General features: G+C 44.1%; 1 protein-coding gene across 3 annotated transcripts in view; it reads left to right on the plus strand.

The window, feature by feature from the left end:
- The window catches only part of rbl1 (retinoblastoma-like 1 (p107)), an 85436-nt gene that overhangs the window by 40357 nt on the left and 19803 nt on the right, over window positions 1-25276 (plus strand). The window contains exons 11-17 of one of the 3 annotated variants that reach the window (XM_038803835.1): window positions 2077-2180; window positions 2294-2431; window positions 6248-6412; window positions 15191-15323; window positions 19621-19893; window positions 20035-20267; window positions 23750-23926. In XM_038803835.1, coding sequence (XP_038659763.1) covers window positions 2077-2180; window positions 2294-2431; window positions 6248-6412; window positions 15191-15323; window positions 19621-19893; window positions 20035-20267; window positions 23750-23926 — 1223 coding nt within the window. The remainder of the gene's footprint in view (window positions 1-2076; window positions 2181-2293; window positions 2432-6247; window positions 6413-15190; window positions 15324-19620; window positions 19894-20034; window positions 20268-23749; window positions 23927-25276) is intronic. The other 2 variants (XM_038803836.1, XM_038803837.1) reach the window with 2 other exon arrangements.

Here is a 25276-nt window from a genome sequence, read left to right on the forward strand (position 1 = left end):
TCAGCAACTTCTGTATTTGAAAAGACTGTCAGGCAGTTGTGCGCCAAACTATATCTCCATATGAATCACTAGCTTTGGGATTCAAGGGACAAAGATTGAGCGAAAATGAATTCAAATATTTTTTAAAAGCTAGTGCTGAACCACTTTCTATTGATATATCCAAATGTCCATTTTTATGAAGAAGCCTCTTGTGTAAAAAATATTTTTGTCTCGTTTGGGCATATGAAACAGGAGCACAAGTCGACTATTTGGCTCCTCAGTCATGTCCCACCATTCAATAAGAGTATGGCTGATCTGATTGTGGCCTTAACTCGACTTCTCTCTCGCTCCTCCCCCAGAACCCTTGCCTGCCTTGTAAATCCAAAATATGTCTAACTCATGTTTTCGATGACGCAGCCTGCACTGTCTGGGGTAAAGAATGCCAAAGATTAAGGACCCTCTGAAAAAAGGAAATCCTTTCCATCTCCGTCATAAATGGGAAACCTGCTTATTTTTAAACTGTGTACCCCTTAGTTCTAGGTTAACCCACAAGAGGAGGCTCATGTAGAATGTAAACACCAGCATGGACCTGTTAGGCTGAATGGCCTACTCCTGCATTGCAGATTCTTAATTCCATTAAAGCAACCATGACAATTTGTTTCCTCCTCCCCTATCAACATTGCAGGTATATACTGAAGAAAGATTTTCCCATCTTTTTCTGGTTTTATTTCAAATTTCCAGCATTCTCAGTAATTTGCTTTTGGTACTGTCACTGATCTGGAATAGTATTTAATACAGATGCTAAGTACCTGAAATGCAAAGCGTTTTAATTCCTGGGACTAACATAACATCCCTCATTTGATGAGCACAAATACTAATAAACATTATATTTACTAAAGCACCTTGGCGAATAACACAGAACTCTACACAGATTTAAAAGCACAGATTCTAATCATACCATATGACAGGAAAAGGCTGGCTGGTCCAACCAACTTATATAATTTACAGTGCAGAAGGAGGCCATTCAGCCCATCCAGTCTGCACCGGCTCTTGGAAAGAGCACCCAACCCCGCATCTCCACCCTATCCCCTTAACCCAATAAACCCTGCTAACCTTTTTGGACACTAAGGGCAATTTAGCATGGCCAATCCACCTAACCTGCACATCTTTGGACTGTGGGAGGAAACCGGAGCACCCGGAGGAAACCCACGCACACACGGGGAGAATGTGCAGACTCCGCACCGGCAGTGACCCAAGCCGGGAATCGAACCTGGGACCCTGGAGCTGTGAAGAAATTGTGCTAACCATTGTGCTACCGTGCTGCCCTCTTGTTCCATATATTTGTGAGGCCTTATGCATCAAATTCCCAGATTCCAAGTAGTCTCCTGTGAAAAACCAAATAAAAAACCCAAGGCCCGTGGGGGAATAAGATCTGAAAAATTCCAATCCACTTACCGATAGAAGCTACTCCAGGAAATCACATGACCTATATTGTATAGTGCCTATGTGCTGTATGATACCCATACCAACCAGAAATCGACCCAGTTCTCTCTAAAAAGCGCACAGTACATCAATCACCATTCCAAAAGAAAGGAATTAACTGAAGTGCTATGAAATATTTTACTATAATGTGGTGTCATATAATTAAAATAGTTTTCCTCTTTTTTATAAATTTAAAGTCCCCAATTTTCTTTCCAATTAAGAGTCAATTTAGCATTGCCAAACCACTTAACCTGCACATCTTTGGATTGTGGGGGTGAAACCCACACAGACATGGGGAGAATGTGCAAACTCCACACAGAACAGTGACCCAGGGCCGGGATTCGAACCCGGATCCTCAGTTTCGTAGGCAGCAGTGCTAACCACTGTGCCACGTGCTTCCCCGAAGTAGTTTTCCCAAATTACTTTCTCCACTCTTCTATTAATAATTGCTGATATATTATTCATTATTGCTTTACTTTTTCTATTCATTTAATAAATGTTGATCCTCCCTCTGATATTGCAAATGTTGTGACTCCCACTAAACACTCCCTGAACACCCCCACTAAAACTGGAGGAATTTATGGAAATCTCTTGTGTTTGGATCATTTGAAACAGATTTTGCCATCAAACGGTTATGGCTCGCCGAAATCCTGTACTGGAAAATCCTGGAGACAGTGATGGTGCAGGAAAGTCGTCGAAACCGTGGGAAAGACATGACTGTGAGTAGCCGGAGCAACTTCACACGTTGAAGACCTATCATTCTGTACTATCAATATTCTGTACCTCCGTAATTTGTGGAGGCTTGTAATTTAAAGGAATTTTATTTTCCCAGGTGTTACTGGAGCAAGATATATTCCATCGCTCTCTGATGGCTTGCTGCCTGGAGATCGTTTTGTCCTCCTATAGTTCCCAGCGTACCTTCCCATGGGTTATTGACATCCTGAATCTTAGCCCCTTTTACTTCTACAAGGTAAGTCAAGGATCCTAAAATAGATGTTGATGAGGATGTTCATTTAGCCAATTTCCGAGTTCTTGCTTCCATTCATTACTTCTTGCTTCCACGACTTGGCCATGGTCCATCTTTTATGTCAATCAGTATTTGTTTGGTTAAGCGACATAATCCTAGTCTGGTGTCACTAACTGAGTGCTACTTTAGCTTTATTTCATTGTTTAATTTTTTATTCCATTCTCCCCACAACTTGGGTGTTTATTGTTTCCCTCATGGATCACTGATGAACCAAGTGATGGCATTGAATTGGCAAACCTTTCTCCCATGCCTGAAGCTTATTCTCCCTTACTGTAAGCATCAAGAAAATCATAACTATGGGAAAGGGTGTCGCATCTCCACCCTTGATCATGCTAAATAGCCCCTGGAGGTAGTTGGCAAATTCAGATATCTTGGATCCATAGTGATGGACAGTCGGTTCATTGATGCAGAACCTGATATTCACAAGGGAAAGCAACTACCACCTTTAATGAACTCAAAACATGCATGGACTGACATCAAGCTGACTCTTCGCACCAAATTACTAATGTTACGACCTCCTGGGCTAGTGTGCGGTCAATTCCAGCCCCACTTGACCTGGAGTCGCAACACAATTGAAATTACCTCTTGTGTTTAAAAATACCCAAAGTCTTTGGTCCTTGGCTGCCCAAAAATGACAATCACCAGGTTGTAAGTTTTATCACAATTAGCTTTTATTAATAACAATAACTCTTAGTTAAATAGGCAGCAAATATAACTAACTATTGTCTAATTTCTAACCCCACCCCTCTCTTTAACTTGCCCAACCTATATATATATACATACACACACACACACACACACACACACAAGACAGACAAACACAGAGGTGACAAAAAATACTAAAGATAAAAGAATAAGTCTCTGTTTCAGATGGACGTCTTCCAATAGATTATTTCAGTCTCAGCCTCCATTTGGAGGAGGTATTTCCTTTCGGTCTGTAATGGCTTTCACCGTGGAGTCTTGAGAAGTCTTGAGTCTTCTCTGCATACCCGGAAACAACAGGCAAGAAATATTGGAGAGAGAGCAACACGCAATCTCTCCTGTGTCCAGGAACTTTCTCTTGGGTTCTCTGAAAACACCCCACCTGGAATGACCCAATCTCTGTCTGTTCCTGGGCAGAATATGGTCCTTGCCCAATCCATTGGACACCAACCAGCCAATCAAACTAAATTCCTCTGATCTCCTGAGTGCCAGAAAGTCTGAGTTCTTCTGTTCAAAAGCTTCATAGTGCAGTGTGCTATTTTGAAACTTTTGAGTTTCTCACTTCCACTGCTTGACTTAAAGGTAGGTATATTTCATTAAAGATCCATGATAAAAAATGATAACCAGAAAATAAAAAATAAGGGAGTCAACACCAAGGGCCCTTAAACCAGTTAATAAGGCCTGTATTCTCAGCACCTTGTGTGGCTGTGAAACATGGAGGTCCTACAGCTATCGAGCAAGGAAGACAACTTTCATCTTTGCTCTTTGTTGCTTATTCTGGGCAACTCATGGACAAAATCATGAAAGTGGCAGGCCTTACAAGGCACATTTCCCAAGTATGTTCGCACTGATCATACACTGTGATTTTGCTGACTTAGTATAGGAAATACTTGAGGATTTCCAGTTTGTCGAGGTAGCCGAAGCCAGAAGACCAGTAGGATGCCCAAAGTTTGGCTTCAAGAATGTTTGCAAGCAGAGGAGATTCACTAGGTTAATCCCAGAGCTGAAGGGGTTGGATTACGAGGAGAGGTTGAGTAGACTGGGACTGTACTCGTTGGAATTTAGAAGGATGAGGGGGGATCTTATAGAAACATATAAAATTATGAAGGGAATAGATAGAATAGATGCGGGCAGGTTGTTTCCACTGGTGGGTGACAGCAGAACTAGGGGACATAGCCTCAAAATAAGGGGAAGTAGATTTAGGACTGAGTTTAGGAGGAACTTCTTCACCCAAAGGGTTGTGAATCTATGGAATTCCTTGCCCGGTGAAGCAGTTGAGGCTCCTTCATTACATGTTTTTAAGGTAAAGATAGATAGATTTTTGAAGAATAAAGGGATTAAGGGTTATGGTGTTCGGGCCGGAAAGTGGAGCTGAGTCCACAAAAGATCAGCCATGATCTAATTGAATGGCGGAGCAAGCTCGAGGGGCCAGATGGCCTACTCCTGCTCCTAGTTCTTATGACGTGAAGCCCTTAAATATCGATTTCTGCACCTGGGAAGATACTAGCTGACAATATGACAGCATTACCTGTGGGGGGAAGTGCTGCTGCTTGGCAACAGGAATTTACACTGAAAACAACCCACAGAGACATCTGAAAACTACTTCATAGAAACAATGGACTTAGGAGCAGGAGTAGGCCATTCAACCCACAGAGTCGATAAGATCATGGCTGATCTAGTTGTGATCTCAACTTCACTTTGCTATCTGCCCACCATAAACCTTAACACTTCTGTCTGCGAAAGAGAATTCCACGTACCAATATCGTCAGAGAGAGAAAAATCTCATCTTCATCTTAAAAGTGAGACCTCTTATTCTTAAACTGTGTTACCTAGTTCTAGTTTCCTGACGAGGAAACATCCTCCTGGGTATCCGCCTTAGCAAGTCCTCTCATGATCTTACATGTTTTAATAAGGTCACCTCTCATTCTCCTAAACCCCTGATGGGTATAGGCCCTACGTGTTCGACCTTTTACAGAAGATAAACCCTTCATCCCTGGAATGAGTCGAGTGAACATTCTCTGAACTGTTTCTAGCACAATTGTATCCTTTTTCAATAAGGGGAGCGAAACTTGTGTCAAATACTCCTGATGTGGTCTTGCCAATGTCCTGTACAGCTCCAGTAAAACCTCCTACTTTTATATTCCATTCCTCTTGTAATAAACACGAACATTCCATTTGTCTTCCTGATCACTTGTACCTGCATACTAACCGTTTGTGATTCATGTACTGGAACACCCAGGTCCCCCTGTGCCACCAGGTTCTGCAATTTCTCTCCAGATGGGCTGTGCAGTAACACAGTGGTTGGGACCCAGATTTGATTCCTGGCTTGGGTTACTGTGCGGAGTCTGCACGTTCTCCCCGTGTCTGCGTGGGTCTCCTCCGGGTGCTCGAGACGTGTGTTAGGTGAATTGGACATTCTGAATTCTCCCTCTGTGTACCCAAACAGGCGCTGGAGTGTGGCGACTAGGGAATTTTCACAGTAACTTCATTGCAGTGTTAATAATATAAGCCTACTTGTGACACTAATAAAAATTGTTATTATTATGAAGCAGTTCATTTAGCTTAAAGTTATGACTGGATAGAATGTTCTGTCCATTACACCATGATGGGATATTGGAATTTAAACTATTACCGAGAAAGAATATTGTCATTATTTGAATTCTATCATGGGATGTGGGCATCACTGGGTATCCTCCATTTATCACCCATCCCTAATTGCCCTTGCATTTAAGAGTGAACTACATTGTTGTGGATCTGGAGTCACATTTAGGCCAGACCAGGTAAGGACGGCAGATTGCCTTCCCTAATTGGTTCCAGGTGGGTTTTTATGACAATCAGCAATAGTTTCATGGTCACCTTTAGATTTTTAATTCCAGATTTTTATTGAATTCGATTTTCACCATCTGCCGCAGCAGGATTCGAACCCGGGTCCCCAGAGCATGACTCGAGGTCTCTGGATTACTAGTCCAGCGACAATACCACTAGGCCCGTGCTTCCCCATTTAATTATTCCCCATTTAATAATGAACACTAATTATGCTGATAACCATTCCTTTAGGTGATCGAAGTGTTGATTCGTGCAGAGGAGGGTCTTTCCCGTGATATGGTGAAGCACCTCAACAATATTGAAGAGCAGATTTTGGAGAGTCGAGCTTGGAGCCATGACTCGGCTCTTTGGAAAGCTTTGCTTGGAGCAGACAGTAAGGTTCCAACATGTGAAGAGGTGAGTGCAGATATGTGACACATTGCTTGAAGTAAATGTATATTCATTGGGTTATAATTATCATATTGTGATACAGGACTAAAGTTCTGGGTTAACTTTCTGGAGCACAGAGAGCTTCTGCTGACGATGGTCGAGAAGAGCTTCCAGTACCCGGGGATACAGGTGGCTCAACAGTGGGATGCCCTCCACAAGCTTAATCTATCTCGGCTGGTAGAGCAGATGGAGGGGGACTTCAAAAGGTGGGATATGCTCCCGCTATCTTTAGCGGGGGGGGTGTAGACCGTTAAGATGACGGTTTTCCCCAGATTCCTGTTCGTCTTCCAGTGCCTTCCCATCTTCATCCTTAAGTCCTTCTTTAAGCAGGTGAACAAGATAATCTCTGGATTCGTATGGGCAAATAAGACCCCGCAAGTAAAGAGACTGTACCTAGAGCGCGGGGAGAGGGGGGGGGGGGGGGGGGGGCGCTGGCGCTGCCAAACGTTTGCAGCTACTATTGGGCGGCTAACATAGCCATGATTAGGAAATGGGTATTGGGGGAGAGGTCGACGTGGGAGCAGCTAGAGGGCGGCCTCATGCAAAGGTACCAGCCTAGGGGCACTCGTAACGGCACCTCTGCCATTCTCGCCGGCCCGCTGCTCCTCTAGTCCGGTGGTGGTGGCGGCATTAAAGATCTGGGGTCAGTGGAGAAGGCACAGGGGGGTGGAGGGCGCCTCAGTCTGGACCCCGATACGCAACAATCACAGATTTGTCCCGGGCAAATAGATGTTGGGTTTCAAAGCTGGCATAGGGCAGGCATTAAAAGGATGGGGGACCTGTTCATAGACGGGACCTTCCCCAGCCTGAAAGCGCTGGAGGGGAAATTCAGTTTGCCTCCTGGAAATGCTTTCAGATACCTTCAGATACGCGTCTTTCTGAAAAAACAGGTGGTGTCATTTCTGCTGCTACCCCCACGCAGGATACAGGATAGGGTGGTCTCCAGCACCTAGGTAGGGGAGGGGAAGGATTCGGACATCTTTCAGGAGGCGGAGGAAGCCCCAGTGGAGGAACTTAAGGGCAAATGGGAGGAGGAGCTAGGTGGGGAGCTGGATGCGGGCCTTTGGGCAGATGCCCTAAACAGGGTCAATTCCTCCTCATCCTGTGCCAGGCTTGGCTTAATCCAGTTTAAGGTGGTCCACCGGGCACACATGACGGCAACCAGGATGAGCAAGCTCTTTGGGGTTGAGGGTAAATGTGCGGGAAGCCCTGCAGACCATGTCCATATGTTCTGGGCATGCCCGGCTCTTAAGGGATTCTGGCAGAGTTTTGCTAAGGCAATGTCCAAGATCTTAGACACAGTTCCAGCACAACTGCCCTGCTCCTGAACTCTGTGCCTCGGCTAATAAAGGCAAGTATACAATATTCCTTCTTAACCACTGTATCCACCTGCTGTGCTACCTTAAGGGACTGGTGTAACTGAACACCAAGATCCCTCTGATCCTCGATGCTTCCCAGGGCCTGCCATTTTCCCTGCATCACCTCACGCCTATCCAGATTGAATTCCACAGATTAGCCTATCTGACTAGCCCATCTATATCCTCTTTTAATTATAGAATTTACAGTGCAGAAGGAGGCCATTCGGCCCATCAAGTCTGCACCGGCTCTTAGAAAGAGCACCCGACCCAAGCCCACACCTCCACCCTATCCCCATAACCCAGTTACCCCACCCAACACTAAGGGCAATTTTGGACACTAAGGGCAATTTATCATGGACATTCCGCCTAACCTGCACATCTTTGGACTGTGGGAGGAAACCGGAGCACCCGGTGGAAACCCACGCGCACACGGGGAGGACGTGCAGTCTCCGCATAGACAGTGACCCAAGCTGGGAATTGAACCTGGGACCCTGGAGCTGTGAAGCAATTGTGCTAACCACTGTGCTACCGTGCTGCCCTGAAGACTATCCGCCTCACTGAAGACTATCCTCCTCACTGTTTACTACTCCACCAATTTTCGTATCATCTGCACCAACCCTCCTACATTCATACTTAAATTATTTATATAAACCACAAACAACAAGGGCCCCAACACTGTTCGCTGCGGGACCCCACTGGACACAGGCGTCCAGTTAGAAAAACACCCCTCGCCCTCTGCTTCCTGCCACTCAGCCAATTCTGGATCCAATTTGCCAAATTTCCTTGGTTCCCATGGGCTCTGACCTTCGCTATCAGCCTCCCATGTGGGACCTTATCAACAGCCTTGCTAAAGTCCAAATAGACTACGTCACATGCATTACCCTCATCTACACACCTAGTCACCTCTTGGAAAAATTCAAACAAGTTGGTCGGACATGACCTCCCCTGAACAAATGAATAACCAATTTTACTTGTCTGTACTTGTGTTTATTAACATGGACACTCTAGTGTAAAATGTTCCACCTTCATGAGGATTAAAAATTAGAAACTGTCTCTTTCTTGTATGATGTAGACTAGTCGTTTTTCTTCGTTTCCTTTCAGTGCCTCGAATCAATCACATTTACTCTGAATGCTTGATGACTTGATGTTTACTTATTCTTCTTCCCTTTTTCACTGCAACAGATCCACTTCTCTGAACTCGCATATCAGTAGCCATTACCCTGATCAATCCTCCATTTTTGGTTCCACGATTGTATGTAATTTGCTGAATCAACTTCTGTCTGTACTTTGGTTGATACCCTGTCCCTCTGATTCCTCCGAACTCTATCCCTCTCCTTTATAGGCTCAGAACTGGAGCTTTCCTTTCAACTGGCTGATGACTTGTTTTGATCTGCGCTTTACTGATGTTCAACCAGACATAATTCTGCGGTTGCTTCTTAGCCCTCTGTTGTTGAAATTATTTCATTCTCTTCCAGTCTTTCTTTGTTCCTTCATGCCTATAGAATGCAGGAGTACTGCTGATAGACAGGAGGGTTGCTTGTGACTGGATGGTCACTATTCATTTGGAGAGTCTTGGGTTAGCCAAGAAGAGCCACCATTGATTTATTGTATATAACTCGATTGAATTCTTTGAGGGAAAAGAGAAGGATGATTTCAGAATTCATTTGACAAAGAGCTAATAAGATGGAAGCAGACAGAATTAAGGGGGAAATAACGGTGTGAAATCAAATCAGCTCAGTGGTTGGAAGCAAAGTTTGGCGGTGAATGGCTATTTTCAGGAAGTAGTTTGTAGCAGTGTTTCCCAAAGAACAGTTTTGGGTCCAATACTCTTTTCAATTCAACTCAGATGTAAGGAGCACCATTATTAATTTGTAGATGCTAGAAAACTTTACAAAATGCTGGTTCATGATGTGGATAGTAATAAGTTTCAAATGACAGATAGTAAAATGGGTAAGAGCATGACAGATGGAGTTCAATGAGAGGACTAATATGGAAAGAAAGTATACCATAAAAGGCAAGATTTTAAAAGGTGTGACTCAACAGAAACACCTTGGTGTCCAGATACACAAATCCTTGAACGGTGATAGGACAAGTTGATACGGTGATTAAAAAGCATATGGATTACTTGGGTTTATAAATAGCAGAAAAGAATGTAAAACCAAAGAGGACATGCTAGAATTTTATACGCCACAGGTTGACCTGAACTGGAACATTTTATGAACAATTCTAGTCACCACTACCACCCCATATAAAGAGCATGGGGCCAAGGCACCTAAATCCATGGTCACCAATGGTGGGTTAAAGGGGAAGGGAATACACAAGTGATTATTAATAAATAATACTCTACCTTACTGTTTTTTACACCAAAATGTACAGCACCACATTTAGACACTTCATATTGCATCTACCATGTGTTTGCCCACTCGCTCAACTTGTCTAAAGCACCTTGAAGCCTCCTTGTGTCCTCCTCACCATTCCGTCCAGTTTTGTGTCGCCAAAAAACTTGAAAATATTGCATTTGGTTCTCTCGTCCAGAAGCATGGATTCCTGTGGCACCCCGCTAGTTACAGCCAGCTACTTGGAAAAAGACCCACTTATTACCACTGTTTCCTGTCTGTCAACCAACTCTTGATCCATGTCAACACATTACCCCCTATCCCATGTGCTTTAATTTTGCCCACTAACATCTTATACGAGACCTAATCGAAAGCTTTTTGATTACACCACATCCACTGGTTCTCCCTTACCACGGTGGCACAACACTGCTGCCTCACAGCGCCGGGGACCCAGGTTTAATTCCGGCCTTGAGTGACTGTCTGTGTGATTCTCTGGTTTCCTCGCACAGTCCAAAGATGTGTAGGTTAGGTGGGGTTATGAATTTACAGGGATAGGGTGCAGACTCGATGGGCCAGAAGGCCTCCTCTTGCACTGTAGGAATTCAATGTTCTATTTTCCTTGTTACATTCTCAAAAAACGCCAGTCGATTTGTTAAGCATGTTGTAGGGAAAAATCCCTTGTGCCAGTGCATTCAAGAGGTCGAGTCTCAAGGCAAGGTTCAAAGCATTTTTACTGTATTTTACGAGTTCTGAGTTGGGCCTCATGGTAGCATGGTGGTTAGCATCAATGCTTCACAGCTCCAGGGTCCCAGGTTCGATTCCCGGCTGGGTCACTGTCTGTGTGGAGTCTGCATGTTCTCCCCGTGTGTGCGTGGGTTTCCTCCGGGTGCTCCGGTTTCAGATGTGCGGGTTAGGTGGATTGGCCATGCTAAATTGCCCGTAGTGTAAGGTTAATGAGGGGATTGTTGGGTTACGTGGGTTTAAGTAGGGTGATCATTGCTCGGCACAACATCGAGGGCCGAAGGGCCTGTTCTGTGCTGTACTGTTCTATGTTCTATGAAGTCCTTCAGGGAGACCCACGCAGCCAGCTCCTAACAATGGCTTGACCACGGTGATCTCCCCGATATGCAGACGAGGTTCAATATTTATAGAGAGTACAAGCATTTGCAAGGTTTTGGCGGGCTTTTGCCGTTTTACATTTGAATAGTACAGATACATGGTTTTGGCGGGCTTTTGCCATTTTACATTTGAATAGTACAGATACATGATTTCCTGACTCTGACGTCAACGTCTCGTTATCTGCTTAGTTTTAATAGGTATTCCTGTGACTTACAATGGGGTCCCATTATCTCTATGCTGTACCTTGATTAGGTGTTGAGTGTGGTTCCTGGGTTATCCTGGGAATCTATTGTGTCAGCCTCCTGTTTGATAGGATTTGTGTCTGTGTGTAAAACTAATCTAATCAATATATTTAATCCTTGGGTTTCTTTTGCCTGCCTGGGTCATTTTGGTGTTACAACATTTCATTTTATAACATTTCATTTTATAAGTCTTATATATATATATATTTTTGCCCCACTGTCAGGGTCTTGAATCGCAGATATCCCGATCTTCTGGCCATGGTGCCGTTTTAAGATGCAGCTTCATGCTGTTGCTAGGCAGATTATAGATTCTCCATTTCGTTCGAAAAAGGTTTCTCAGCTGTGCAAAAATGGGATTCAAACGAATGCCCATCCCTTTACATCATAAATGGTGCCAATCAGTCCAATAAATGAAGAATGCTTTGATGATGTAATTATTAATACGAATCCAATATAGCCTTAAAAATGTCCTACTTCAAGCATGATTTCCATACTGGCTTTGTCCAACTCTATGAGGCAGCACAGTAGCATAGTGGTTAGCACAATTGCTTCACAGCGCCAGGGTCCCAGGTTCGATTCCTGGCTTGGGTCACTGTCTGCGGAGTCTGCACGTTCTCCCCATGTGTGCGTGGGTTTCCTCCGGGTGCTCCGGTTTCCTCCCACAGTCCAAAGATGTGCAGGTTAGGTGGATTGGCCATGCTAAATTGCCCTTAGTGTTGGGTGGGGTTACTGGGTTATGGTGATAGGGTGACGGTGTGGGCTTGGGTCGGGTGTTCTTTCCAAGAGCCAGTGCAGACTTGATGGGCCGAATGGCCTCCTGCACTGTAAATTCTATAGAATGCTTTCCAAATGTTCTGTTAGCATGTCTTTTATGATAAACTCTGGTATCTTCCCCACTACTCCTGTCACGCTAACTGGTCTGTAATTCTCCCTTCTTTCTCCCTCTCTTTTTAAATAGTGGGGTTCCATTTCCCACCCTCCAAGCTGTAGGAATTGCTCCAGAGTCTACAGAATTTTGGATTGTGACAGCCAATACATTGCAATATTTCCAGGGGCACCTCCTTTAATATTTTGGGATGTGGGTTATCAGGCCCTGGTGATTTGTCAGCCTTTAACCCTATTAATTTCCTCACATCATTTTCTTTCTTTTTAAAATATTTTTATTCTCCTTTTTCACATTTTCTCCCAAATTTACACCCACCAACAATAAACGCAAACCACATTCATATGTTTTGGTCCTGCTCAAAGCTGGAGGATTATTGGAAGGCAGATTTTAGGGTAATCTCTAAAGTAGTGCATGTGAAACTGGACCCGGGCCTCCCCACACCATTTTCTTATTAATACTGATTTCCTTCAATTCCGCCCTCTCACTGGACCTTTGGTTCCTTAATTTCTGGGAGGTTATTTGTGCCCTCTGTGAAGACAGAACCAAAGTATGTGTTGAATTTTTCTGCTATTTCTTAGTTTCCCCATTATAATTTCCTCACCTTCTGACAGTAAAGGACCCACATTTGTCTTTCCTAATCTTTTCTCTTCACATTTATAGAAGCAATAGCGGTCAGTTCCTGTGTTCCCTGAAATTGTATTTTCCCTGCTTGATCATGTTCTTTGCCCTCTTTTGCTGAATCATAACATGCTCCCAATCCTCGGGTTTGCTGCTTTTCCTAGAAAGTTTATATTCCTCCTCTTTGGATTTAATGTTATCCCTAATTTCTTTTGTAAGTCATGGTTGAGGCACCTTTCCTTTTATTTTCATGCCAGACAGGAATAAATAATTGTTGTAATTCGTAAATACGTTCTTTAAATATGGACCATTACCTAGCCACCATCGACCTCTTTAGTAAGGTTCCTCAATCTATCCTTGCCAGTTCACGCCTCTTATCCTCATTGGATTGGATTGGATTTGTTTATTGTCACGTGTACCGAGGTACAGTGAAAAGTATTTTTCTGCAAGCAGCTCAACAGATCATTCAGTACATGGAAGAAAAGAGAATTAAACAAAATTCAAGAAAATACATGAGAATACATAAGAGGGCAACACAACATAGAACAGTACAGCACAGAACAGGCCCTTCGGCCCTCTATGTTGTGCCGAGCAATGATCACCCTATTCAAACCCACATATCCACCCTATACCCCGTAACCCAACAACCCCCCACCTTACTTTTTAGGACACTACGGGCAATTTAGCATGGCCAATCCACCTAACCAGCACATCTTTGGACTGTGGGAGGAAACCGGAGCACCCGGAGGAAACCCACGCACACACGGGGAGGACGTGCAGACTCCGCACAGACAGTGACCCAGCCGGGAACCGAACCTGGGACCCTGGAGCTGTGAAGCATTTATGCTAACCACCATGCTACCGTGCTGCCCAAGATATACAATGTAACTACATAAGCATTGGCATCGGTTGAAGCATACAGGGTGTAGTGTTAATGAGGTTAGTTAATAAGAGGGTCATTTAGGAGTCTGGTGAAAGTGGGGAAGAAGCTGTTTTTGAGTCTGTTCGTGCGCGTTCTCAGACTTCTGAATCTCCTGCCCGATGGAAGAAGTTGGAAAAGTGAGTAAGCCGGGTGGGAGGGATCCTTGATTATGCTGCCCGCTTTCCCCCGGCAGCGGGAGGTGTAGAAAAAGAAAGGTATAGTTCCCTTTATTTAGATTCAGGACTCTAGTTTCGGATTCAACTATTTGACTCCCATCTTAATGATGGTCATTCTTCCCCAAGGGACCCTGCACAACAAGATTGTTAATTAATCCTTTCTCATTGCACCGTACCCCGTCTAGAATAGCCTGTTTTCTAGTTGGTTCCACAACGTATTGGTCTAAAAAGCCAACACGTACATACTCTAGGAACTTGTCCTCCATTATACCATTGCTAGTTTGGTTTGTCCAATTTATATCTAAATTAAAGTCACCCATGTTGTACCCTTATTACATACATCTCTGATTTCTTGTCTAATACCTTCCCTTACATCACTACTGTTTAGGGGCCTATAAACAACCCCAACAATGTTTTCTGCCCCTTGATGTTTCCTCTCTTCACCCATACAGATTCCACATCATGATTTTCTGAGCCAATATCCTTCTTCATTATTGCATTGGCTTCCTCCGTTACTAGCATTGCTACCCCATCTCTTTTCCCTTTTGTCGGGCCTTCCTAAATAATGAAGACCCCTGAATGTTCAGTTCCCATCCCATCCTCTCAGCCCTGCAGCCATGTCCCTGAGATTGCAATTTTATCAAAACTGTTTATATTTATTTGTGCTGTTAATTCATCTACCTTATTGTGAAGGCTCTGCGCATTTAGACACACAGACTTGTCTTTTTAACCTAGTTAATCATCTTAGCTTTGTTTGCATTATGGTCCCATCTGTTTTTCCCTCTTAGAACATAGAACATTACATCGCAGTACAGGCCCTTCGGCCCTCGATGTTGCGTCAACCTGTGAAACCCCTCTAAAGCCCATCTACACTATTCCCTTATCGTCCATATGCCTATCCACTTTTTTTTCTGTCTTCCACTTTTGCTTCTTACATTTCTGTCTTTTGTTTCTATCCTTTTTACTCCTCTGTCTCCCTGCTCAGGAATATTGATGCATGATATGGTTGTAACATAGAGTGGAAATGCATTATTTTATTTGACAACTATTGGTTATCAGAAGGAATCCTAAACTAATTGTGTTTTTAGGTGACCTTTCCTTCCAATTTTGAAACTGGTAATGGAGGTCCCATCTACCTGCCAATGATGCCAATGTCTCCTATAATACACCCGCGAGTAAAGGAAGTCCGGACAGACATTGCTGGGACCTTCAACAAACGTGGTGAGTTCGCTCCTCGGGCACTGTTTTCCCTCCTTTCAAACTTTCCATCATTAATGCTAACTCAGGTATAAACACTCAAACCAGCTGACATGAAAACCAATATCTACCTTCAACCTCCTTTTCCTGTCCCAAGTAATTGATCAGGTTCTCTCTCCCTAGATTCATGTCCATTCCTCTCATTGTTTGTGACTGACCCTGCAATCTTTCGCATGGTTGATCACACCATCCTCTCTGCAATGCATCTCCTCCATTGTTCATCTCAGTAACTTTGCTTGTTTTTGCTTTTACCCATCACACCATGGCCACAATATCTCTTATCACTGGCTTCTTTCCCACCCTTTGCTTCATGACCTCAGGAGACCCGGGGGAATCTATCCTCGGCTGGCTCCTCTTCCTCAGCTAAGTACTGTCTCTTGATGACATTATCCAGAGACATTGGGTCCAATTCCAAATGTGAGTTGATTACATCCTGCTCTACCTCTCCACCACCTCCCTCAATGCCATCCATGCTATCAGACTCGTCTGAAGTCTTTTCTTAACAGGCCACTTGTGTATTCCCTCTCCCTTTATCCTACCATAAAGGGTTATGGCTTTCAGGTGCCTCGACCCTCTGCTCATAAGTTCCATCTGTATATTTCTCTGCCTCTTCACTTCATTCTCCATTAAGATCTTTCTTTAACCTGACCTCTTTGACTCCGCTTTTGTTCATTCCAACTTATGTCTTTTTCAATGAACCAACATTTTTTCCTTACACCTTTGAAGTAGATCGGGATGTATTTGCCTGTTGGATTCCGTAGAGTATAAATTGTCATGTGAGAGTACCTTTTAAGAAATGGGTGTTTATAAATGGGTTTGAGTATAAATATCTGTAGTGAGAGTACCTTTAGGAAATGGGTGTTTACTACTGCAGCAGTGTCAGAGAGTGGGTGGAGCTGGGCTGTTTGCTGCAGGGTGTGTTTTCGTTTCGTTTTCAGTATTGGAGCTGAAGCCAGACGAAGCAGGTGTACTGCTGATTTCTCTGCCATCAAAAGACTATCTCTTGATCATTTGGTGAATTCAGAATTGTAAATGTTTTCAGTAGCGACTTTAACCTGATGTGCTTCTGGTAAAAGGTGTTTTAAGTCGTATGGATGTTAAAAAGGAAAGCTTAAAGGTTTACTTAGTGTTGTAGTCTTTGGGGGTTGTATTTGAATTACTGGTTGCTAAGATGATCACTATGTTTTAAAAAGGTTAACTTGAGTTCATAGAATAAACATTGTTTTGCTTGAAAAATACTTTCCCATTTCTGCTGTACCACACCTGTAGAGTGGGCCGTGTGCTCCCCATACCACAATATATTTAAAGTTGTGGGTCAGGTGAACTCCATGATACACTTTGGGGTTCTCTAAACCCTGGCCCATAACAAAATGTAAGTTGGTTGTAGGTTCAAATGCTTAATTAACATATTTTGTGAATGAGTTTATGAAGTTTTGCTTTATAAATATAGAGTACCCAATTATTTTTTTCCTATTGCTGCCTGCAGAGCTGAGGACCCGGATTTGATCCCGGCCCCGCAAGTCACTGTCCGTGTGGAGTTTGCACGTTCTCCCTGTGATTGCGTGGGTTTCGTCCCCGCAGCCCAAAGATGTGCAGGGTAGGTGGATTGGCCACGCTAAATTGTCCCTTAATTGGAGAAAAAAATAACCGGGTACTCAGAGGCAGCATGGTAGCATGGTGGTTAGCATAAATGCTTCACAGCTCCAGGGTCCCAGGTTCGATTCCCGGCTGGGTCACTGTCTGTGTGGAGTCTGCACGTCCTCCCCCTGTGTGCGTGGGTTTCCTCCGGGTGCTCCGGTTTCCTCCCACAGTCCAAAGATGTGCGGGTTAGGTGGATTGGCCATGCTAAATTGCCCGTAGTGTCCTAATAAAAGTAGAGTTAAGGGGGAGGTTGTTGGGTTACGGGTATAGGGTGGATACGAGGGTTTGAGTAGGGTGATTATGGCTCGGCACAACATTGAGGGCCGAAGGGCCTGTTCTGTGCTGTACTGTTCTATGTTCTTTATGAGAAAAAAAAATGTAATATCTTTCTTTTTTCCCCAATTAAGGGGCAATTTAGCATGGCCAGTCCACTTAGCTTGCACATCTTTTTGGGTTGTGGGGGTGTGAAGTTGGCGAATTGGATTGTCTGGTGCAGGGAATGCTGAGAGATCTAGCAGTTGGCTGTTGCTTTTAATTACAACAGCACCATAAAAGTAAAAGAAATAGGAACTGGAGAGAGGGTGGTAATGTGGCAACTGGACTAGTAATCCAGATGCCCAGGCCAATGTGCTGCCCATGGCAACTGGTGGAATTTAAATTCAGTTAAGAAATCTGGAATATAAAGCTAGACTTAGTAATGGTGACCTTGATCAATATCGCCGTTTGTCATACTCACTAATATCCTTTAGCAAAGGAAATCTGTCAGCCCCACCTGGTCTGCCCTACATGTAACTCCAAATTCACATCAATGTGGGTGACTCTTAATTACTCGCTGAAATGGCCGACAAGCCGCTCTTAGTTCATGGGTAATTAGGGATGAGCAACAAATGCTGACCTTGCCAGCGACACCGAAAGAATGAAGGGAAAAAAGGACTGGATTATCGGTCCTCAAGTCTGCTCTGCCATTCAAAATGACAGTGACTAACCTTCTGCCTCAACTCCACTTTCCCACCCGCAATCCATATCCCTTGATTCCCTGAGGGCCCAAAAGCCTGCCTATCTCAGGCTTAAATATATCCAATGATGGTCCATCTACAACCCTCTGGTGTAGATAAGCCCAAAGATTCACAGCCCTCCTCATCTTAGCTCTAAATGATTGGCTCCTTATCCTAACACTGTGTCCTCATGTTCTAGATTCCCCCGCAAACAGAAACAACCGCACTATCTACCCTGCCAAGCCCCTTCAGAATCTTGTATGGTTTTTCTACCCATATTTAAGAAGGATATGTTTGCTTTAGAGACATTATAGCAAAGTCTCACAAAATTGGTCCCTGGAATGAGAGGGTTGTTCTATGACGAGAGACTAAGTAAATTGGCTTGTGTTCCCTGGAGTTTAAAAGAATGAGGGGCAATCTCATTGAAACATACAAGATTCTGAAGGGGCTCGATAGAGTAGATGCTGAGAGATTGGTTCCACTGGTCGGGGCATCTAAAACACAGGGCCCAACTTCAGGATAAGGATCCAACATTTAAACAGATGAGTAGGGGCAGGTCGGTGGCACAGTGGTTAGCACTGCTGCCTCATGGCTCCGAGGACCCGGGTTCAATCCCGGCTCTGGGTCAGTGTCCGTGTGGAGTTTGCACATTCTCCCCGAGTTTACATGGGTTTCGTCCCCACAACCCAAAGATGTGCAGGGTAGGTGGATTGGCCACGCTAAATTGCTCCAACATTGGAAAAAATTAATTGGGTACTCTAAATTTATTTTTTTTAAAGAAAAAAAAGGACTGAGATGGGGAGAAATTACTCAAAAGATTATGAATCATGGGAATTCTCTACCTCTGAGAGTTGTGGATGCTCTATCATTGACTACATTTAAGGATGGGGTATACAAAACTTTGCTCCCTCGAAATCAAAGAATCTGAGAATAAAATGGAGTTGAAGATCAGCCATGAACGTGTTGAATGGCAGAGCAGGCTCAACAGCTGTATGGTCTACTTGTGCTCCTGTTATCTTGTCAGTTACAATGTGATCACCTCTCATTCTTCTTATCCCGAGGATCAATCTAGTGAACCGCCTCCAATGCAAGTAAGTCCTACCCTAAATTTGGAGACCAAAACTGCACATAGTACTAGGTACGGTAAAGTCACCATAGTTCCAGGTGAAAATAGGCTGCTTTCCCCTTCAAGGGGGAGAGCTGACTGGTGGTGATTTAACCTGAGGATCACCACACCTTAGGTGAGGGGCAAGCTGAATAACCTCAGCTGGTACAGGAATTGAACCCGCACTGCTGGCCTAATTCTGCATCACGAACCAGGTCTAGCCAACTGGGCTAAACCGGCCCTACAGTACTACAGGTGTGGTCTTGCCAAGAACCTGTACAATTGTAACAAGACATCCTTATTCTTCTACTCCAAAGCCGTAAAGGGCCAATAGCCTTCCTAATTGTTTGCTGTGCCTGTGTATGAACTTTGTGCGCCAGTATTTAGAAGGGAGAGCCTAACAATCGCAAGCTTCTATAGGCAGAACTGATGACTGACATGTGACCTTGGCAGGGGCTGGAAAGACATTATTGGTTTGGTGATTATTGTTGCTTATTGTTTGCCATTTAAATTCTTACAGATATTCCTCCTCCCGCATCACCGTTGTCTGTCCACGAACGGTTCACTTCTCCCTCTGCGGGAAGTGCTAAAAGAAGACTCTTTGGTGATGACAATTCAATGGACACTCTTGTGAATAAGATCAATGTCACCCAATCAACTGGGCTGAGGATTATTCAGACACAAAGTATAGCCAATGAAAACATTACTCTCTCTCCTGGGCAGACTGTAGTACCAATGGCAACAGCTACTGTGACAGCAACCAATGGTCAGACGCTAACGATACCTGTGCAAGGTTAGTTTCTGTGTGTCTGCATTTTTTCTTATTGAAGGGTAATTTTGAGTATACCGTCAGGCACTTAGGTGCACCATTTCAAATTCTGGTAATGAAAGCTTCCTCGCTGACCCTGCTATTGAAGGTGAATTTTAATTACAGTTTATTTTTCAGGTATTGCAAATGAGACTGGGGGCATCACTTTTATTCCAGTCCAGGTGAATGTATCCCAGCAAGCAGAAGTTGTAGAAGAGACCGTTCAAGTCCCACTCTCTGCCCAGACTTTACTCAACTCTTCTCCTAAGCGAATAGGAATTGGAGCAGTGCAGGAACCTCCAGCAGCAGCAATCAATAAGCCGAAGAAGACTGGCTCACTGGCATTATTCTTCAGAAAGGTGACTTTCCAGACACTCAAATCCAATGCTATTTACTGTACTGATAGGATTTGAGCTGCCCTTAAAGGGACAATCATCACAGGATTCTAGATGAGTGGGATTCCTGATCCCCCAGCACTGGATTGGAGCATAAATCCAGGCCTAGGTGTTCCTGAATTTCTGGTCTCCTAAACCACTATTTGTGCCTGGATGCTCCTGTACCATGGGCTATGCCCAGGACAGCCCTTTGCTGGCGGATGGGGCAACACAGTAGTTAGTACTACTGCCTCACAGCTCGGGGGTCGCTGGTTCAATTCCGGCCTTGGGTGACTGTGTGGAGTTTGCACTTTCTCCCCGTGTCTGCATGGGTTTTTGCCGGGTGCTCGGGTTTCCTCCCACAGTCCAAAGATGTGCAGGTTAGGTGGAGTGGCCATGATAAATTGCCGCTTCTTGTCCAAAAGGTTAGGTGGTGTTACTGGGTTATGGGATAGAGTGGAGGCATGGGCTTAAGTAAGGTGCTCTTTCCAAGGGCCGGTGCAGACTCGATGGGGCGAATTGCCTCCTTCTGCACTGTAAATTCTATGTGGGTGAAAACTCCAGGCCCAACAATAGAGTACACAATGTAACTACATAACACCGGCATCGGGTGAAGCGTACAGGGGTGTAGTGTTAATGAGATCAGTCCATAAGAGGGTGGTTTAGGAGTCTGGTAACAGCGGGGAAGAAGTTGTTTTTGAGTCTGTTTGTGCGTGTTCTCAGACTTCTGTATCTCCTGTCCGATGGAAGAAGTTGGTAGAGTAAGCCAGGTGGGAGGGGTCATTGATTATGCTGGCAGCTTTCCCTAGGCAGCGGGAGGTGTAGATGGAGTCAATGGATGGGAGACAGGTTTGTGTGATGGACTGGGCTGTGTTCACGATTCTCCGAAGTTTCTTGCGGTCCTGGGCCAAGCAGTTGCCAAACCAGGCTATGATGCAGCCAGATTGGATGCTTTCTACGGTGTATCTGCAAAAGTTGGTAAGAGTATAAATGCAAGTTGTTGTTGAAATGAGGGCTCCTGGAATATGCTTTTCCTCAGTTCTATTGGAGAGCTCTGTGCCTGGGTAACCCATTTCCATAAATAGGCCATAAACACATTATTATGTCAATAACGGCCTTCTGTGCATTACAGGCACAGGTCCATCTCTGCCCCTCTTGGAAACAATGGGCCAGCATTGGAGATTTTTGTATAACGTGCATCTTTCCCCCCACACCCCCTTTGCTTTTTCCTAAACTTTTGGATCCATTAAATAAGCAGTCTGAGAAATAATGATGAAAATCAATCCTCTTGGTATAATTTTGCATTAACTGTTTAATTGGCAGGAAGATTGATAACTAGAGGATACAGCTTTAGAATAATTGAGAGGAGAACCAAGTGAAAAGTGAGAATTGTTTATATTCTGCAAGTTGCTGAACCTGGAACGTGCTGCTTGAAGGCAGCAGTTTCAGTAGTAACTTTCAAAAGCGAACTGGGCCTTGACAAGGAAATAAATTGCAGGGCTGTGAGGAAACATCTGGGGAATGGGGCTAATTTGGAGCTTTTACAGTAAAGCGGCTCATGCACGAGGACCAAGTCGTCTCCTATACAATAAGATCCCATGAAATGACACTCACAATTACAAACTCCATTTGCTGCCACAAATGCCCCGATTTGTTATTCTCTGAATCAACAATTTGCAACTTCAGGTTATGCAGAGAATGACTAATCATTATTTGCATCTGGAATTTTGCCACATCTACACTCTTCCACCCAACTAATTTACTCCCCAGGTTCCTCAGTTCCTTTCATGCCAAGACAGACTGAAATTAAAATTTGCACTCCCAACATTGCTGTACGTGTAGAACAAAGAAAAGTATAGCATAGGAACAGGCCCTTCGGCCCTCCAAGCCTCTGCCGACCATGCTGCCCGTCTAAACTAAAATCTTCTGCACTTCCGGGATCCATATCCCTCTATTCCCATCCTATTCATGTATTTGTCAAGATGCGCCTTAAACAGCACTATCGTCCCTGCTTCCACCACCTCCTCCGGCAGCAAGTTCTAGGCACCCACTACCCTCTGTGTAAAAAAAAACATGCTTCGTACATCTCTAAACATTGCCCCTCGCACCTTAAACCTTTGCCCCCTCGGAATTGACCCCTCTACCCTGGAAAAAAGCCTCTGACTACCCACCCTGTCTATGCCCCTCATAATTTTGTAGACCTCTATCAGGTCGCCCCTCAACCTCCGTCATTCCAGTGAGAACAAACCAAGTTTATTCAACCTCTCCTCATAGCTAATGCCCTCCATACCAGGCAACATCTTGGTGAGTCTCTTCTGCACCCTCTCTAAAGCCTCCACATCCTTCTGGTAGTGTGGCAACTAGAATTGAACACTATACTCCAAATGTGGCCTAACTATGGTTCTATACAGCTGCAGCATGACTTGCCAATTTTTATACTCAATGCCCCGGCCAATGAAGGCAAGCATGCCGTATGCCTTCTTGACTACCTTCTCCACCTGTGTTGCCCCTTTCAGTGACCTGTGGACCTGTACACTTATGTGTTCTAAGGATAGCAATGTTGATCCATTAATGAGTGATAACTAGATTTTAATGAAATACATTTCAGTTCAAAGCTTTTCTTGCATTTTTATCATTGTGGCTGTGCCCTAACATTCTATAGGACTATAGATTTCTATCTCCCAGTCCTCTGCTCTTTGTTCCTTTGCAAAATCAATCCAAAGCTAAACACTACACTGCACTCTCCCCATAGCCCTGTACCTTGTTCTGCTTCAGATGTTTATCCAGTTTCCCTTTAAAAGATCTAGTCATTTCTCGCTAATACTCTGATAAAGCTCTCATGCTCCAGCAACCCATGTATAAATAAATTCCTCTTGGCCCTCTTAGTAATTTTAATTTACAACTTTTTGTGACCCTGACGCCTCAAACAAAGCAGGTTTTTTTTCAATTCACCCCACTGAATCCCCTCATCCTTTTAAAAACCTCTATTACAGCTTATCTTATCCTCTCCCACCAGTAGGAATACTCCCAGAAAATCAGATTTCTCCTCGTGTCCATCTCTGGCATTATTCATACATTTTCTATTCTTTAACATGCTTTCCAAAATCAAAGAACCAAAAGTAAATACAATATTCTACCTCGTAATCTAAGAGACTTTACCTGCCTGCACTGGCACTTTCAGGTAATCCCAAGGTGTCTGTTTATTCACATTCTTTGGCATATTTTCATTTTGTGTGTATTCACATTGTTTTCCTCTTGATGAACTTTAATCATAGTAAATTGTATTTACCACCTGTTAGTCCATTCTGCTAGCCTCTTTTGCTTCCTAAAGTCTTTTACAGTCTTCCTGACATTTTGACAACTTTCATGTCCGTATTGTTTTTGCAGGGTTGGATTTTTTCTGTTTCTTGTCTTGTGCTTCTCTCGTTTCTCTAACATACAGAAATATAAGCATGCTTTCCTTCCAGGTATATCATCTGGCCAGTGTCCGCCTGCGGGACTTGTGTTTAAAGCTGGATGTGTCTGCAGAGCTTCGTAGGAAGATTTGGACTTGTTTTGAGTATTCTTTGGTGCATTGTACAGATCTGATGGCAGACAGACACCTTGATCAGCTCCTCCTTTGTGCTGTCTACATAATGGCAAAGGTACGGTATTTACCTTTCCAGCTTGAATGGCTCTCCTCTTGCTGAAATGCTGAACTAATCATTTGTTGAACCAGGGTTGCTGGGGTGTCTGAAGCTTTGGAAAATCTTTGACTGGACTGTTACCACTCACCAGAGGCCAGTTTGCCAGTCCTGTTACGTTTGCTTCCAACTTTGATATATCATTCTCTAGCCTAATTTATTAAAAAAAAAGGAGCAATTTAAAAATGAAATGAAGTGCACCAAAATGCTGTGTTTTCTTTTAGTCTGTCTTATTGTTTCATACTTGGTTTCTTTCAAAACTTCATGATGACATGGTGAAATGGCAGAGCTTTTGATTTGTTACCGTAGAAAGATCTGAGACACATTTTCAACATGAAGCTGTACCAGTGAGTCAGAAATTAAGGGCTGAATTTTCCCAGACACTTGAAGGTGAGATTCGTTTTCGGCATCCGGGAAAATATTGAGAGAGCATGTCTCAATGAGACAGACCTCCAGACACTGGCCAAATTTCCAAAGACTGGCCGGGGAGCGGTAGCCTACTGGCTGGCAGTTAAGGGAGTCAGTAATGGTGATATTTCCACAGCAGCTGCAGTTTTGTACAAGGCACGCGCGAGCCTCATGGAGCTTAGCATCTCACTAGCTACAATGAGACGAGCACAGTGGGAGGGAGCTGATTATTGCCTCTAACTAATGGGCAGTAAGAAGTGTAGAGTTTCCAAGCAGGAAAGCTCATGGCTGCCATTTTAGAGGATTGATGTGTGAAAGGACTGCCGTGGAAGCCAGTAACTAGAGGCTTTCTTCTTAAGGACCTTTCCAGCGAGGCCAGGCACGCATGAGAGTAAACAGCTGGTGGAAACCCTAACGGGTGTTTACACATTTTGCAATGCTGTTCGATAAGCACCTGCTTCATTAATGACTCCTGAATCTCAGCATGTGTGTGGAGGTGAGTACTGCTCGGCCAGTCCTCAATCTTCCAATGGGCATTAGCTACAGCTGTCACTGCCTCCCTCGCCAGCGACTGAACGTGTGTACTTTGTTCACCAACTTGTGCCACCCATTTTAACAGAGCATTATACCTCACCAGTATGAGAGTGCCTGTTCCGGTAGAGGGTACTGAGCTGATGTGATGGTGCATCTTCAGATGCGTTTCCCATTGAGGTCTTTGCTGAACTCCATGTTTTCTGCTACACCACTGGCCCTGTGGGAGAGCTGAGCACCGTTAATGACTTTCCTGTTCTTCGTCCTCCTGTCTGTATATGCTCTTGAGTATCATTTTGATGATCATGGACCAAAGAGAAACGACAAATGAAAACAATTCAGGCACACTGTCATAGCACCTCTCGCTGTCTC

Source organism: Scyliorhinus canicula, chromosome 7, assembly GCF_902713615.1.
Source record: "Scyliorhinus canicula chromosome 7, sScyCan1.1, whole genome shotgun sequence".
NCBI lineage: Eukaryota > Metazoa > Chordata > Chondrichthyes > Carcharhiniformes > Scyliorhinidae > Scyliorhinus > Scyliorhinus canicula.